The 19,005-nt window shown below is 41.1% G+C and overlaps 1 protein-coding gene across 2 annotated transcripts in view; it reads right to left on the minus strand.

The window, feature by feature from the left end:
• Nucleotides 1–19,005, minus strand: part of POLR3E (RNA polymerase III subunit E) — an 892,447-nt gene that overhangs the window by 811,203 nt on the left and 62,239 nt on the right. For both annotated transcript variants that reach the window (XM_044089628.1, XM_044089629.1), the window contains exon 3: nucleotides 16,306–16,356. In XM_044089628.1, coding sequence (XP_043945563.1) covers nucleotides 16,306–16,356 — 51 coding nt within the window. The remainder of the gene's footprint in view (nucleotides 1–16,305; nucleotides 16,357–19,005) is intronic.

Consider the following 19,005-nt stretch of genomic DNA (forward strand, 5'->3'; position numbering starts at 1 on the left):
AGGGCAGAGTGCAAAACTGAAAATGACTGGCTCCCAGCCAGAAGCGTAAATGACTTCTCGATGCCCTGTCCATCTTGATATGGTAGTAAGCATCTTTGAGGTCGATGGAGCACATCTTTCCCTAACGGAGGGAGTATTGACAGTAAGGTGACTACGAGAAACTTGGACTGTTATACATGAAGGTTCAATTGGCTAAGATCCAAGATGGGTCTCGGGTCCCCTGTTCTTTTCGGCACCAAAAAGAATCTGGAGCAAGTCCCTAATCCTAATTGGTCTGTGGGGACAGGCTGGATGGCTCCCTTTGAAAGCAACTTTTTTATTTCTAAAGTTGCGGAATCCCTGTAACTGGGAATGTCTGGGATTCTCTTGGATGGCGGGGGAGGAGAAAAGAAGGGGATATGATAACCTCTGGAAATTATCTTTAATACCCACTCGTCTTGGGTGACTTCTTGCCAGGCTTCTGGGTATAAAGAAATGCGACCCCAGACCAGCTCCAGAGATGCACAGTCGGGCCTCCCTTCAGGAGGGCTGGTAGGGAGAACCACAAAAGGAATCACAGTCCCCCTGGTTACGCGAGCCTCCTCTGCCTCTAGGGCGAGGTCTACCTGAATTTCCACCTCCCCCCCGCCTCCGGAGGGGGAAATCACTTTGTGCGCCCTGAAAAAACCTCTGCGACTTCCTGAACCACATTTTCCCGCCCTTCTGACCCTTGGGGTAAGGTCTAGAAGGCATGGAAAAACAGACTCACACAGCAGACAGGATTTTTCCTTCTTGCTAGCACCTAGTGAGAGTGTCCTTCACCTTGGTTCTGAACAACGATGAACCATCAAATGGGGCATTGGTGAACGTAGACTTGAAGGCCTCCACGAAATTGCACAGGCGCATCCAGGAGCGTCTCCTAAGAGAGACTCTGGAACCAGCAGTCCTACTCGCTCCGTTGGCTGCATATGAGATCAGCCTCATGGAGGACTTGGTAAGAGAATTTAAGATAGACATCTGTGCATTGACCTTCTGTGCCACGGCATCAGAAATGTTACCCTACAGAGAATCTCCTAGCTCTTTTAGGAGATCTCTCTGGAGCCTCGTAAAATGCATCAAGTAGTTCAGCAACCACAGTGTAAAGGCCGCTGAGGTAAACACATGCTTCCCATACCTGTCCATAGCCAGAGACTCCTTGTTAGGCGTATGGACAGTAGACGAAGTTTCAGCAAGTTTCTTCTTGGTGGCCGTTGCCACCACCATGGCATCTACTGGAACACCTTTAGATAGATACTCCTTGTCAGAGGGGGCGGACAAAAACTTATTGGGTCTCCTTGGGGCCAGTTCCACAGTGTCAGGAGTTTCCCACACCTTTCGACAGTCAAGGTCTAACAGCTCATCAAAGGGGGGAAAAACCCAAGAGGTGGAGGGTTGAGACCCGAAAGCCATCAGGAACACCAACTCCTCATCAGAAGGGGGCTTGGAGGGCCAACTGCTTCAAGATCTCCAGGATATCTGAAAAAGAGATATCTTCAGAAGATGGCTTGGGGGACCCCTCTGATTCCTCGAGATCGGTGTCCGATGTGACAGCCTCATCCGGGGAGTCAAGGTGTTTCCTCTTACACAATCTCTTTCTGGCGGGCTCCTCAGGCAAAAACTCTGGGAAGATGTCAGAAAGTTGGGGACCACTCATGGAGGTATCCTGAGGCTTAGGGTCTCTGCTGCCCAAGGATAGATCATGAACCGAAACTGACACCGGTGCTGGAGGGGTCAGAGTATTGGTGCTGTAGGATGCAGCTGACGACCTGGCCAGCAGGCTCCTCATAACCTCGAAGACTGATCTCCCCCGGCTCCGAAGGCCGACCAACTGTAGGAGAAACAGTAGTAGCCCTCTGTGCCGAGGAGATGAGGTCCGAAGCAGATGTCAGGTCCAAGCTTACTCGAGCCGAAGCACTGAGAGGAAGGCTGAGAACCGATGAAGATCGATCCGATCCCTCCCCCTCGGATCCGACCGGAGAACCGTGGACCCTCGACCCCATGGATGGAGCTGACGGGGTCAAAGCGGAAATCAGAACAGAGAGGCCAGGCGAGGCTACTGGAACCGACCTAACAGCATCCGACGGAACAGAAAACTCTGGTTCCGAAGTCCGAGAAAGGCTAGGAAGAGGAACAACAAAGGATGAGGAAGCCATAGGCTCCAGAGCCGACTGGGTCAGAGCCGAAATCAATTTGGCCAACACCGATGACTGAAGCAGTTTCTTCACCACCCTATCAAGGTCTTCATCAGAAAGGGTCCTGGAAGATAAAGTAGGAGATCTGGATCTCCCTACAGAAGGGGACTTGCGTGAAGGAGAACCCGTTTGAAAAACTGGAGACCGCCCCGAACCAAAATATCCATGACCGGCTCCGAAAGGCTGGGAGCCGATACCAACTTAGTCAAGAGACTACCTTCTTTCAGCACCGAAAGCAATGGAACCGTAGAAGGAGAAGCTGTTCTAGCAACTTTCTCTGGTAGCTCCGAAGAAACAGACTGAGCCGGAGAGCGCTTCTTGGAAGTCTTTTTGTCCTTTTTAGCTGGAGAGGATAATGCACTGGAAGACTTAGCCAAGTCTTCCTCGAAGGAGTGTTTAAGCAGTCCTTTCAAAATGAGCTTGTTCTTCCTCTCCTGTAGCATATAGGGACTGAAGGAATGACAAAACAAGCAAGACTCTTGGAGGTGAATAGCCCCCCAAGCAGTACATGCACACAGAGTGCCCATCAGTTAAAGACATTTTATTGCTGCATTCAACACATTTTTTAAAGCCCGAAGGCCTGTGTTCCTTAGGATCCTTGGACATGCTGAAAGGAACAAATTAATATGTACATGCACTAGACCCAACTAACAAGAAAACAGAGCCTCTAACTCAAACGTCCAAGAAACCAGCGGGAAAACAACAGGAGGTACTAGGTCCTCTAACTTAAATGGGCCTAGCCCAAGGGGAAAGGAAATGAACGGGATACCCAAACAGTCGGACAAGGGCACAAAAAACAGCCATAGAAACAAATACAGGCAGTAAAATACCACTACCACACACACACAGCTATGAAAATAGCTTTTTGAGCAACAAGTCAAAAGTTTATAAAAATTCTATAAACAATATACTTAGCCACGGCCAAAAGTAAGACAACGTCTGAGCTTAATGAGTGGCAAATGAGATCTGGGGAACAGACCTGTTGCACAATGGGATACCTCTTAGCCACGAACCAATTGAAGACTTCGAGCTAGAGTATGGCCGAGTCAGAGCAGAGGTTCGGCACCAAACCCACGGGTAAGAATGAAGGCGAGATTGGACTACATAACATTCACAGTATCCACAAATGGCAATTCCTTCATAGGGAATCAGCTGAAAGCAAATCCCCTTCAGAACCCAGGACAACAGGAGAGCAGGTTTGGCAAGAGTATGTCAGCGACTTCTCAATACTCTAAATCCAACTCTTCTTCAGAGGCATCAGATTTTCTAGGACATCTGGAAGTAACAGAAGACCAGGGAACAAAGGCAGGAATAGATAATCCTCAAAGGGGCTTTACAGCCATAAGATCATTGAAAAGCCCCAGAGTAAAATTCTGCCACCCCTTATGTAAATCCTTAGCCATATGGGCCACATACCTGGTGGTCTGCTTCTTTTCTAAAGAACATAGTCTTTAACAAATCTAGGAAATTCACACCCCTGCCTAGATTCAATGACAGTACCAGCCACCCCTTCCCAAACAAGTATTAGGGGAATCCCCAAGGTCCTCCCAATATAATCTGCTGTCGTTCCCCTCCACATCTGCAGCAGATGTACAGGCAGCCTTGGCGGACATGTGGGTAAGCAGTCCCATGTCAAAACTCCAACTGGGTTGCAAAAGGGTTGATGTGGGCACCAAACAGTCCTCAGGTTCTTCATCCAACCTGACAAACAACCGGTGGCAGATGGAAAGCTATGGAATTGGTGAGCACCTTAGTTTTTATTTTTTTTTTTTAAACAGCAGCTGAACGTCAGGGTTGGAGGATTCAAAGGCCATGGTACCTAGAGTTAAAATTAAGACAATGATTCTACAAGTAAATGGAAACTGACAGACAACTGTGACAGTGTTGGGGACAAAAAAAAAAAAACACTGCTCATGTTTATCTTCATAGGGAATCTGCCTCCCAAACTCACATTTTCCCTTCCTGGATGACATATAAAAAGGTAAAACCAAAAGAAAAATAGGAAGGAAGAAACCTCAATGGGGCAATTATCTTTAGTAGGCTCAGTAGCTGAACCTTCTCAGTGAACATCTTGCAAACCAAATTCAAGGCAATGTTTGGACAGGCAGCAAAGTTGTTCTGAAGATTAGGTGCTGATATGGCACACGTCCTGTACCTAAGGCACAAGGTACAAAAGTCTAATGTAAGGGGCCTGAAAGGTGTAAAGGCTGGACATCTGCCCATCTTTTGCAGGATATCCCATTTGTAAAGAACATTGCAACAGTAATAAGGAAGTATATCAAATGGGATATGTCCAACTGGGGGAGGCTTGATAGTTGGCATGCACTGGGGGTGGTAGTCAAAAATCTTTTACCTAGCCTACCCTGAAAGATTTCCTACAAGTTTTACTTTACTTGAGTTGCCTTTTTAATGGAGTTGTAATCACCTTGAGTCACCTTTTTCATCAAAGGTGCCTGACAAACGAAAATGTCTCAGACTCCCATTTTTCAACTTACATTTACAGCTGTGTGTGTGTGTGTGTGTGTGTGCGTGTGTCACCACGTCATAAAACAGGAAGATAATCTAGTATTTTCTATAGCAGCAATGATGTACAAGCGATCTCCAAATTTATTCAACTGCTTGAAAATTCAGCACTATTACAAAGTGCCTAAAACAGTACCAAAACATAGAAACACCAACAATAAAAATAATAGTCTGTCATTAAAAGTAAAACTGAAGAATGTGGTCTTGGGGGAGCTCTTAAAGCAGGCTACAGTGGTATCTTCAAGCCAAACTGGCAGTAGATTCCAGAGGCATAGTGTCAGATGAGCAAAGAACAGGACAACAGAAGTTTCATAGTGCCCCACAAACCACCAGAAGGTCCAGGCTTATATTTCATAATGTAAAGACAGTGAACACATGCAGGTAAGAAGAACTCAAATCACACGGTGATTAAAGACCAACTTTAAGATCTTAAAAACACGCAGAACTGGATGGAGAATGGCAGCAATATGCTGATAATATCAGGTACCAAAAATAATAAGACACACTGTGGAGTTTTGCATAAGCTCCAACAGCTCAAGTGTTAGGAAGTCCAAGGTAAAGGGCACTGTAACAACAGGTGTGAAGCAATCAAGATTAGAACATTAAGCAAGAAACCGTCAGGAGGCATTCAAGTGCTTAATCCTAGAGATATTCCTCATGCAGAAGCAAAACAAATTAAGCATGGCAGACAAAGATGACACTAAGACAGAAAAAAAACCTTCTAGTTTACTGCCACCACAAATTATAAATAGTGGAAGTTGTAAAGCAGAGGAATCTTGCAAGGTAGCATGCAGCCAATTATTCAGTTTTGGACACAAGATTTCCTTGACTGCAGAAGACAATAAGCCCATCACCCTCAGCCCTTTTAAACACATTTAGCATTCTACCTTCCCTTCAACCTGCTTTCCCCATATTCCTTTTCACAGCAGTTCCACATCCTCCTGAATGCTCTTGTATGTTCCATCTACACTAGCTATTCCAATGATCTATTCCATTACCCTCTCATTTGCACTTTTAGAGCTCCATGGAGGAATTAAATTATGCAATCTGATGCCACTGCCTCCTCTGTTCAGAACGACTCCTTCATAGGTTCACAGACAAGTACTAGACAAAATGGCCTACAAAGGCAGCTAAAGACTACCCAGTTTCCCCTTTGTGTGTTTGAATTAACCTATTCCATTTAGAGATTGGTCTTACTCACCCCCATGGTCAGCAATTATCCCCAATAACTGGGGTCATACTATAGATAATTTGAGGAGACGCCCATGCATGGGATAAAGCATTTAGGAGCTGCCTCTGTCCATTAGTAGTACAGGGGGCAGTCCTAGGGCAAAGTTTCCATTTTCCCCACCCACATATCCATGCTGTGCTTGAATGTGGATCCGGGAGCCTCACAACTGTTAGATAAGATTCAAACTGCCCATGAACTTTGTTAGATGTGCATGACGAGTGTATTCCAGAGCTGCGGTACCTTTTGCAAGATATACTTGTCCCTCCAAACCATTCTGATGATGTTGCAGAAGAGGTTTAGATCCCTAAAGAGGGTATTTCTGATGTCATTGGACTTGCTGATGTTCAGTAAATCCATCATTAGGTCAGAGGATGCCTCATATGCCAGACACAGGTAACATCTGCCTGATACTATCATGTGCATTAATATGTTCTTCACATCGCTTCTGGTCTTAAGTGAGAAAAGCCATCTTCTCAAGCCACTGATCATATTCATTCCCCTCCATCTCATGGATATTTCACAAAGCTCTTTTCCAGTAGTCAGATGTCACTTTTTCTACTCAAGTTGAGGATTGACCAAGGCCCTGCAATATTACATCTTTGCTTCGGGAGGCCATATCCCCTTAGGATTCACTCCAGTTGTTGGTTTGAGAGCACATACAAAATATCAAGTGTTACTGCAGAATTCAACAGTTTAGTACACTGATATAACTAATATTAATACAACTTCTACAACTGATTTTTGAAAAAAAAATACATTAAACACAGGTTACCAGCATCACCAGATCATGTTCCTGCTCTGCTGCCATTACTTCCATTCCCTCTAGCTGTTGCTTCACAGCAGAGCTACTGCAGCCTGAAGTTGCACTGAAGTTCAACTGCCACCCTTCTACCCACTTGCACCAAGCTCTAGTGGTGTACAGAAATGCAGTATTGACTACAGCACAGCTGACCTCAGATTAATCAGAAACTCAGGCTTCTGATGAAGACTGAGGAGGATGGGAGGGAACACTCCGATAAGAAGTGGATCACTCAAAGAACCCTGACAGTGGCTGTAATTTGGACTGATCACTGGACAGTCATCCAGGGTATGCGGACTAACAGGGGAGGTGCATGTGTGTGCTTTAGGTCCTAGGACAGTCATATCCCTACAAGGCCACAATTCATCGCTCGCTTAAGTCTACATCAATGTTGGCATGCTGAAAGAAGCAGGGCCTTAGAAAAGGCCTGGTTCCAGCATTACTGATGCTGCCGGCACCAACACCATTTTGACTCGTCCTCTTAATCAAGACCTCATATTTTTTTGGAGGGAGGGGGTAACACTGGTGGTAGACAGATCTACTAGCCTTTTTCCATCAAGAGCCATCAAAGGAAGACAAAGGGCCACAGACTGAGAAACTGAGCAGCAGACAGTCAGCTGCAAAGCAAAATAGCTTCCTTCTCACTCGTTTGGCCTTTCCAAATCTTTTCTTCCTCCAATCCTGCACCTCTAAAGCTAACATTGTATCAAAGAGTTTAAACCACTACTTTTGTATGAACAGCAAATGCTTGTTTGAAATGGTTGAGACTCAACCAGTTATAAATAAACCAGTGATGGACAAGACTAAATAACTTACCAATGACTCTGTACTTGTCACACATTTCTGAAGTACAAAGGTACAGCTCTATATCACTAGCTTAATAATAACATTATCATGAAAACCATCTCCTCTGGATAAACTCACAAGATGAAGCAAGAACAATACCATGTTTATGAATTGTACCCCAGGTCCAGAAATTGCATAGGAGCCCCCAAAACCACAGGGGTGGATACATCATAATGGAGAATTCAAAATTTTACTTGGGAACACACAAACAGCTCTCAGTTTCAACCAATGCACTGACAGAACAAGCTGACCTGTTCAGTCAAACAGAGGCATCCTTGTCAAGAGATAACTGAGCAACTAATACATAATGGAGGAGAGATCAGAATTGTAATAAGTGTATCGCACATCCATCCATAATACCATGTGTCGCTCATCCCTCTAAACTTAAAATATACAAGCAAGGTGGGACAGATCGTTTAAGATGCTTTATTGTATAAGAACACATCGGGATGGATAGCAGCATCAATAACAATAAATGAACTTATTAACAAACAGAGCTTACACACAGACATGCTTACACTACAACATCTCAACACAAAATGGAACACTGTCCCTGCACATGCTCAGTAATAAATACACTTAGTACATGCCCACAGGAGATTTCTTATATGTACACTAATCTACATTCTCCTCCTCAAAGAAAAGATCGCCCTTTATCAAAATAAGATTCCAGTAAGGCATACATCAATATAGACAATCAGAAAAATAAACACAATGCTCAGGTTGTTCATATTGCTTATGTCCAAGTCGCTGTATATTTGGAACATGGCCTGGAGATTCGACCAGCTCTTGTGACATAACCATCAGGACTGGACTTGGCAACAGGGACAGGTTTCAGTGAACAGCTCGTCTCAGGAACTTCAGGATTCATCACAGGAATGGGAATGTTCTCTGTAACCTCTTCTGGAACTGGAACACCAGACAACTCACTCTGAGATCAAAAGTCTCTCACAGGCTCAGACACTGGTAGCAAATGCTTCCGAATCTGCCTAAAAACTGCTTCTTATGATTCCACAATGTACGATTTTGGCTCTGGGCAGATATTCTTCATGACTCCAATCCGATCATAACCTTTGGACATTTGTATCCTTACCACTTCTGGCTCCCATAATTGATTGAGCAGTTTGCTGGTCTTATCACAGTAGGACTTCTGGGTTAAATGCTTCAGCAGATTGGCTTTCACTGACCTGCTGTTGTTCACACATGGAAACAACTGACTACTGATTGGTAATATGGCTCTGGTTTCTCTCGAAAGAAATCTCAGAGCAGGTGAACCAAGATGTTTTATTACAAGGAATGTTTCTGAGATTCAGGAAAATGTTACTGTCTCGTTTTGACTTCTCTAGTAACTGCTTTGCACTTTGAACTGCATGTTCTGCCAAACCATTTTACTGTGGATACTCTGGGCTACACGTAACGAGTGAAGTCCCACTCTGGGGCAAATCTTTTGAGCTGCTGGCTTGTAAACTGCATACCACTGTCAATAACAACTGTGTGGACTACCATGTACTGCAAAATGACGCTTCATCTTGGTAATGACAGTAGTAGATGGTAGATTGGGAAGTAGGTCAATTCTGAAACAAATAACCAAGAACCTCACACACAGAAATCCACCAAAAACACAGGTCCACAGTGCCAGTTCTAATAAAGGTTGTCCCTCCTATGCAAAATCCCCTGTTCAGAGGATAATCAGATGGCAGAAAACGTATGCAGAAAAACACACTTTATTAGAATAAAAATAAAAACCAAGATCCAGAACAATAATTCCTTGGATTAAGCACTTTCATCTCTCCTCAGGAGACTTCATCAGAATCAATTAACAAAAGAATAAACCCATGTTAAGTACTCCACCATCTTGAAACAACTGAAGTAAGTCTCCAAACACCAAATAATATAGACCATTCCACTCAAAAATGTTGGTGGCTACTGTCGACAAAGGTAGTTCTGGAATCTGGTTTAGCTGAAGTGGTTCTGTTTATGTGGGTTTGCACTATTAGAACAAGATGAAAGTACTCTCTCAATATCTTGTGACAAAAATACTACTACTCGCTCCCTTCTTTCGGTACAGTCTGCTGCTGGGTGACCTCGATGCAAGACAGTATGGTTGCAAAGACTTTGGAGCAATAACTTTAGGACCTTTCATGATAATACCATTGTCTGACAAAAATCTCATCTCTGTATGGAAAATAACGTTGCACTTCTTGAGGTAAACTAGACTGCTTTGATGGCCATCCTTGTTTGAGAAAGTAGTTGAGCTTCTGTAAAACTGGATCTGTAGCGGTGTAATCTCTCAGCTCATCAAGACGTGCGGAAGAAAAAAATTCTCACTTCCATGACTTCAAAAATCAAATTGCTCATTCTCATGCTGTTCAGTGGTAATTCTGGGTGATCTGGATAATGTACCACCAAAATAAAGAAGTTTGTCTTTCTTGTAGACAAGACTGGAATGATACTTTTGCAATCTCAGCATCATGCGTTGCAATCTGGCTGAAGCTGAATGCACTGGTTTTCCCAGGATAGGGACTAGAAGTTGATCTGTTTTGATCTGGATAGCTCTACCATACAAAATCATGAAACTTGGAACATGCAAACAATTGCCAAAAGCTCTTCCTCTATCTCAGCATACTGCATTTCAGCTTAAGTGAGAGTTCTGGACCTATAAGCAACAAGTTGACCCCCTTGTAGAATGACTGCAGCAAGACCAAATTTCTAAGCATCACATGAAAGAGTAGCTGGCTTGTGTACATCACTGTATCCGAGAGTAGGTAGACTGGCAATTCTCTGTTTCAGAACTTCAAATGCTCTCTGGTGCTGTTCTAACCAAGACCAGGATACATCTTTACATGTTCGCTCTCTGAGTGGTGCTGAAATTTGACTCCAGTCTGGAACGAACTTGCCTAGATAGAACATGGTCTGGAGCTGGCATCTCGAGAATGGCTGCTTGCTAAGAAGCGTCTGTGAACTGGTAAATAAATGACCAACACAAGTGTCTGCAAAAAGATCAGCATAGGTAGAAAAAAACAGACTGTGCGAAATTAGAGTAGTGGTCTTTTAAGCTAACATAGTGAACTTCCTTATTAAATGAAAGTAGTTCCATTTTCAAAGAGGCCTAATAATCACTGGACATGCCTCTTGACCACATAAAACAAGTCGTAACTTCAACCTGCAGAGTAACATGAAAGCATTACTCAGCCTTCGGTTTGAATATCTTCACCACCATATGCAATAAGCTTCGCACACTATCAAATCAAGCCTTTCACCAGCACTTAAGCTAGCAAATGCTTCAGCAGACATAACCACTGCACGTTAATCCAGTATCAACTGAGCTCTATAGGTTTGTCATTTATCCGCACAATACAAAATACTTCATTTTTGGCCCATAAATCAACTGCACTGAACATCTCATTAAGCAACGATACAACGTCAAAATAAAGAGCAGGAGAGGCCACATTATTGCTAATTGATCAACTCATTTTTTGAAATGTTCCCTTTTAGTAAAAGAGAGCACACATTCTTTTGATTTACAAAATCTTTGAAAATGATTCCATTTATTACATTGGTGGCATTGCTGACCAAAAGCTAAACACTTTTCTCTTTTATACTTATGACTGTTACCACAATTACGACAGTTAGCAATGAAATTAGGTTGGGGCCCACGCTTTGAGTTTCCTGACTCACTCTTATGCTTCACTGAGACTGTGCGAACCTCTGGAACTTGCTAGAAAGATCTGAGGTTTACCAGTGAGTGCGGCAGACACTGCAGTTGCTGCCATGTGCCTGGGCCCGTTTCGTTTAACCACATGCTGCATAATATCTACGTGAGCTTTGCTGCAGTGACTTCTAAAGCTATTCTCATTTGTAAGCATATTTGTGTGCTTTTCTGTAAGCTCGTATATCTGACAAATCTCAATGGTCTTACTCAATGTTAAATCACCGTCACGAAGCAAAATCTTTCTCACAGCATCATCTTTACTACCACACACAACTCGGTCTGTGGAAACCTGTGGAACAAAAAGCAATTGGGCCATATCAAGATATTTTGCAGCCTTCCACAGGAAACAAGTATAAACATTCACTTGAAGCTAGACAGCAAGGAAAGGAACAGGAAACTCTGACGCAGTCAATGTTGAGGAGTGATAGGCCACTGAGTTACTATACGACAGAGCAACAGATGGCACAGAATGAAACTGAAGAGAAGGTGCCACAGGAAGTTGCTATAGAACTTTCTATAGAATGCCCACAGGAAATGGAAAATAAGGTATGCAGCCTCAGTTTGGAAGAAAATGAGCTAATAGAGGAGTTGCTTGACTTAATAGACATGGATAAATACATTAAGATCAATGAGAGAAATAGACTGCAGAAGGTCAATAAAACACAAAAAGTCAGAAGTCTGATGAAACAAAATGAATGCAGTAATTGGGATTGTCCATAGAGATCCATGTGATACAAGTAAACAGGTTATATTTTTGTGCTTCTAAATTAATAACTGATAAAGTTCTACCACAAGAACACAAGGTAGTGAGGGAAAGGAAGGGGAGAAATCGAATACCATCATGGAAGTATCGAATAGAGAAAACTAGAACGCAATTAAGACAAGAAGTGTTACTCTTAGAAGACTATAGAAGAGGGAACAGATCAACAAAAATACTAAGACAGACAGATGTGATTAAAGCAATGTACAATATTAGTACAGACCAGGATATGTAATGCACTATCACAAATAAACTAAACATTTCAGCACAGGTGGAAAAACTTAGAAAATACACAGATAAATATAAAGGAAAAGTACAAAATACGCAACTTATTGATGACCCAAAAAAGTTTGAGAGAGAATTGGGAAATAAGGTAAAAGGAACTAAAAGACCGCCCAAAAAAAGAGGAAGTAGATACATTTTGGAGAAAATCCTGTGGAACATAAAGATGTTAAACGGACAGAAAAAATAAAAGAAAAGAATAAGAAGTTTAAAGGTGCAGGATATGAAATGGGATGAAGTAAAGGTCAGAAGAGACTGAAACAAAATTAAGAAAAGCCTGTAAATGGAAAACCCCAGGCCCAGATGCAGTCCCTAACTTTTGGTTAAAAGTATTAACATCTTTGCACAAGGATTTAGCCATGGGTAAGAAGTATTTATATGTGCACCCCAAACCAACACCAACCTGACAAACAACAGGCAAAACAATGCTCTTACTTAAGAGTGAGCCTGCAAGCTACCCTAAAAATTATAGACCAATAACTTGCCTTCCGACTATGTATAAACTATACATGGGAATTGATGCTGACAGGGTTTATAGTCATTTATAAGAAAACTCTTATGGCAGTAGAACAAAAGGGCAATAAAAGAAAGTCATATGGAACAAAGTATCACTTGTTGTTAAATAAAGTCATACTGGAGAACTGTAAAAAGGGGAAGAATTTAGGTATGACAGATAGACTACAAAAAAGCATTTCACAGTAATCCACATTAATGGATAACAGTGCTTAAAAATGTACAAGACCACAGTGACCATGAAATAATGGCAGACCACTCTGCAATTAAGCCATGATAAAGGACAGATTATTATCCCAGGAACAAAAATTCAAAGGGAGATATTCCAGGGTGACTCTCTGTCACCGTTGCTATTCTGCCTTGTCATTAACCCATTAAGCCGTTTACTTAACAGCTTAGGCTATGGCTACAATTTGGCTCCTAAAAAACAACAAAGTATAAAGACTTATCTTCTCTTTGTCAACAATTTAATGGGCCTCCTTGAAATTGATTACATGTATAGATCTACAATTGTGGGACTCCACACATATCTGATGATCTCACAAGACCCAAATGTAGTGAAAGTTTTGAAACATGAGGAGAGTAAATCTAAGATGACTTCTCTGCTTAATTTAGCAGAAGCATATTGGCATCAAGCAGGAATGGAAATCAAACCAGAAGTAGATAAAAATCAGGCAGCAACTGAATGTGCCAAAAAAACAAAAGAATACACGGTGAAGGACCAGATGAGAAGGCAAGAAATGTGGAAAAAACAAATATAGATGGAAGTACAAAAAACTTCTGGAAAAACCTCATGTTTATCAGGAACGAACGCAGGAATGGTTAAGGAGAGGCAAATACAAACCAAGAGATTAAAGGTTAATATTGGAAGCGCAAGACAGTGTGCTACGTACAAGTCCATTGAATATGTGGGAGAAAGACAAATTAGGTTTTGTAACACTGAATTGGAAACAATCGCACACCTCGTTGCTGGTTGCGACACACTTATGGCAGGACTGTATAATGAAAGGCATAATAATGTGACAAGATTGTTGCACTGGGGATTGTGCAAACATTATGGTATTGAAGTGGCTGAAAAACACTGGAAACATGAGCCACAAAGCAACACAGAAAATTATGAAGTTTATATCACATGGGACCACCCATTACCAAGAGTTCAAAAGATAGATGCTAGAAACCCGGATATAGTGTTCCAAGAAAAGGAAAAAAAAAAAAAAAGGAGTAGCATCAATCATTGAAATCACTACACCCAGTGACTACAGTGTCTTGTGTAGAGAGAGAGACAAAGTCATAAAATATCAGGATCTGCAGCCAGAAATGAGAGCAATGTGGAAGATAGATACCCAGACAGTTCCAATAGTAGTAAGAGCAACGGGTTTTTATAAAAATGAATTTACAAACGTATTTAGATACGTTACCAAACCATGTAAGAATTGCAGTAGGAGTCACTACTGGGCACAATGCGGGTGTTATGAAGAGCACTTTTGGCTGACATCAAAGACTGAAACAATACTAATTTCATGAACTTTAATCATACTTTGACTTAGGAATGGGGTCCATTCCAGTCATGCTATTAGAAACCTAAAAGACTTGGAGAAATTAAAAAGTATGTTCTTTATCAACTCATCTGTTAAATCACCAAATCTGTACGTTTAGCTTTGTTTCTCAAGTCACATTTCTCTAAATTTACGTTTTAAGCACTCAGGGTCTTCCCTTGACTCAGTCTGTACAACAATATGATGGTTTCCCCCTCTCCAGTGTAAATAGCAAGTGCATAGGCAAATGAACGTTCCCTTTCAATGGCTTGTGACCCAGCCAAATTAAGTAGAACAAATGCCTTTGTACAATCATCTTTATCAGAAAATGCAGCCTGTTTGAAAATGTAGACTCTTGCTCAAACCCTCTCCAGTTCTCAGCAATATTATTGTCAAACTAGTGGACCTGGTTTTCGAAATCCTTCAGCCATGCCAACAAAGTATGTGTGTTTGTGCTCACACTGAAAACAAGGCCCTTGTAATTATGTGTGAACAAGTTGCCTCTCTGCAACTTGCAGTAACACACAAATACACAAACTCTTTGAAATACCATTCTTTGCGAAATATGCTCTGAAATGGCTGTATTTGTGAAATAGCTTTAGTGTAACACTGCACAAACATGTGAGCACTCATACATTTCTGATAACTCTGATATCTTTGCTTAATATGAAAAATACATGCTTTGCAAAAATGCAGTCATTTTCCCCTACTTTATTCCTTTTATGCAATTCAGACTTTATTTCAAACATTTTCAGTAGTAATTTGAATAATTCTAGCAATATCGGACATTTTGACTTATTTTAATATCATTTAGAGAGGACTGTATGTTTCATTTCATATTTTGTGAATAAGAAATAGTTTGAGCAAGTTTTATCATCAGAAATTTGTTTCTGACCTTTTTTTTTGATTTCAGATTATACATGTAGCAGGGGTGGTCCACTTCTGTACATATCACCAGTACTAATTAGATGCCTCTTGAAGTCAAAGTAGAGAAACTGGATTTCTTTCTGGCCATTAGATATGCCACTTCTGACACCATGTCGCTCGTCCCTCTACACTTAGAAGACATGCAAGGCGGGGTAGTTCATTTAATATGCTTTACTATATAAAAACACATAAGGATGGATAGCATCATCAATAACTATAAACAAACTGATTAACAACCAGCGCTTACACTACATCATCTTAACACAAAACGGCACTCTGTCCCTGCACGTGCTCAGTAATCAATCCACTTAGTACATGCCCACATGAGATTTCTTATTATGTACACTAATCTACACCATACAACAGGACACAGCAAACATTACATGGTACAGCTGTCATCTTGCAATAGAGATAGTATGAAGTTATACTCTGCCTTGGAAGCTATGTGGCATGAGGTATGCTGTGTTGCAAACAGCAGAACATGGATTAGACTACATAACTGGACGTAAACAAAACACAAACTTTGTTAAAAAAAAAAATGTAAATATTTTTTGTAAATTAGTGCAAAGTAACTGTGAAGATACAACCACCCATCATTTTCAACCTACAAAAGCCAACACGTGGAGGATATGTAAATTAACAGAGACTACCAAAAACATTGTTTTACTTTTTCCCATTGCTGACAGCACATAAAGCCTTTTTCCCAAATTTTTTTTTATAAACAAGTGACTCACAATGAATTCTAAAACGTTTTAAAAAAATGTTACTGTCACACTGGCCTGTACATCCAGTTTACACAATCTTCCTTGCTATCAAAGATAAGACAAGATATTACTGTAAATAATACATCTTAAAACATTAAATTTATGAGAAGTTCAGGATTGTATAGGTTAACTGTTTATTCTAGCGATGTGAAATGCAGACAGTCTGAGTGCACTGACTAAATTTTAAAATAATGACCACATACCTGAAATAAATAGAGCTTCTCAGACAGACTTTTAGCCAGGAACACGTCAATCTGAAGGAAAATGAGGGGAAACAGGTCAGTGTTATACACAGCTTCAACATTACAATTAGTATGCAGTATGCTAAAGTAGACAGCAGACGTCACCAAAAAAAAAATCTAACTACTACAGCAAAGCAAACCTCAAAGGCATACTACATTTAAGACTGAAAATCTTTGCTACCAATGAAACCCATAGGACGAAAATGGCCCATACAGGCCATCCAGATACCAACATGTAAATATGTTTGACAAGAACCAGACAAAAATGGCAGACTCTAGCAGGATTCATCTGAAGCCACTACATCCAAGACCATCTCTCTGCATTCAGAAGACTGAAATATAAATTATATCCTGCTCGCTTACTATTTCTACACCCTTACTCTAAGCACACTCTTATTTCTCTATTTTCTTTCTAATTATTGCTCTACTGTATACCTACATCTTATTCATGTACATATTTTTACTTGTGGAGTTTTATAGCTGTTACTTATATTTGCTCTTGCAGAAAAATATACTTCTGATACTAGACCATCTTATGCAACTTGAACACAGTTGTATAAATTAGTTTCTTATTCTTGATGTATAACTTCTAGACTGTACTCCATTGTAACTGTATCAAATAGCAAACTGCTTAAAACTTGTATGTTTTTGTAAAAGGGCAACTTGTTTTCGGAGCTTTTCTCCTCGGGTCTCCACTGAAAATGGGCCCCTGGCTCAGCTGGACCAACCCGGTTAACAAATGACAATAAATAAAATAAATAAATACAGTGAGAGCAGCTATACCCTTTACATAATAACTAATGTAATTAACTCAGAGGTCACTAAGCCCCAGAGAAAGTTGTTTTGCCCCCAACAGCAACCAAATAAATTCGATCCAGCTGGACTACATGAAGCAAAACTGACACTAAGCTGCAAGCAGATTTAAAATGACAACTTGGCACTATGCCTACTTGCCCAATGTTACACATCAAGCTTACATTCAGATGGATGCATTCTCATCTACAGCCCTCCCAAGTGGAAACACAGACTGAACAGGAAAAAAACTGAATGCAAGTGGGACTGGAGAAAAAGAAAGTGGTTTCACTAGCTCAAATCAGTAACCAAGCTGCTGCCAGATTCCAGTATTTCTTCACTGAGTAGCTTGCCAAAACAGGAAATACACCAGGTTCAAGCTAGGAGCAAATGTGAAGGCAGGTAGTGAAACACAAAGAATGCTCATCTTAATTTACCAATAAAATGACAGCTACACATGCATTACATTTTGCCATAGCACTTACTCAGAACACTATCAGGACCCTGTTCATCACATAATTTACTTCTGCCTTTTCTACCCGAACAGGCTGAAGCAGATCAGTCGATTAGCTGGGTACAGAAATATTCAGTCAAATCTTCAGGAACTACCTGCACATATCCCATCTGACTTCCACTTGTACCATGTCTGACTATAGAAGTCCATTTGCACTACAGAAATTGAAGAGCTGAAAGACTTGCTGGACTCTGGTCCACAGCACGGTTGCAACCATATCACTACAACTCTTTAGTACTCAGCACAATGAGGTCTGCATGTGCAGATCTACTCCAAAACAAGGACTTACAAAGATCAAGAGCCAACAAATTAATAGGAGTGTGCATAGTACAAAGCCTATGTAGGCTATGTAGATACAGTAATGAAGGGTTATTACTTCTAAAATTCTGTTTCCCTACCTGACTTTGAGACTGGTTTCCTTCATAAAATGTTCATTACTTCACACAACTCTTGACCAGTATGACACATATATCATGCAAATGCAGTGCTAGAGTAGCATATGATAGCACATTGTAGAGTTTTGCATGTACTAGTGAAACGTACAGCAGTGGTCACAGCTCACAGTGAATGTACAGAACGTTGGAGCTGTAATTTGTTCCAAAGGCAATGAGGAAAGAATATTTTGACTCAGCAACAACACATGCAAACACAGTCTTGGCACTACAACCAAAGGAAGCAACACTGAGTGTGAGCAAAGAATCCATGGACTACTATTAAAAAAATACAGAAAAAACAAGACAGGCGTGTACATCCATGTGTGTATATAAAATTCCACAGCAGACAAGGCTGCATGTGTATATACAGAATCTTGGGGCTATTGGAAAAGGAAGAAAAGTACATATAGGCAAATTTGGACCCATCAACAACACACAGAAAAGTGCAGAGTGCAGGCCCACCATAGCCAACAACCAAATGATATTCTGAGGAGTGATAAATTATATATGCTTTACTCAGCAAGTTCACAAGGTAAAGAAAGAGGTCTAAAGCTGGACCAATGATGGAGCTGCAGCAAAGGACTATATGCAAATCTGTGAACCTTTTTAAGTACATCTTTGTTATAACCTGTCTAACCAGGTGACTTTGATGTATTTACACATGCTTTGCATTCACACTCAATCTCAGCTTTCTGCTAAGAGTTGACATTTATTGGACTCCAATGGGTGTAGTTATTATTGGTATTAGTAAAGAGAGATATCCATATTCTCCCCCACACATTCATCAACTGTGCATTTAATGCCAATAAAGCACAATGTCAGCCATAAAGAGGTGGTGCAAAAATATGTCTTTGCTCTGGGATTCCATAACGATAGGTATCCCATAATAAAACCAAAAAGGCAGTCTGTCAGCTGATCAAA

This window comes from Protopterus annectens, chromosome 12.part0 (assembly GCF_019279795.1).
Source record: "Protopterus annectens isolate FY-2018-M chromosome 12.part0, PAN1.0, whole genome shotgun sequence".
Lineage (NCBI taxonomy): Eukaryota > Metazoa > Chordata > Ceratodontiformes > Protopteridae > Protopterus > Protopterus annectens.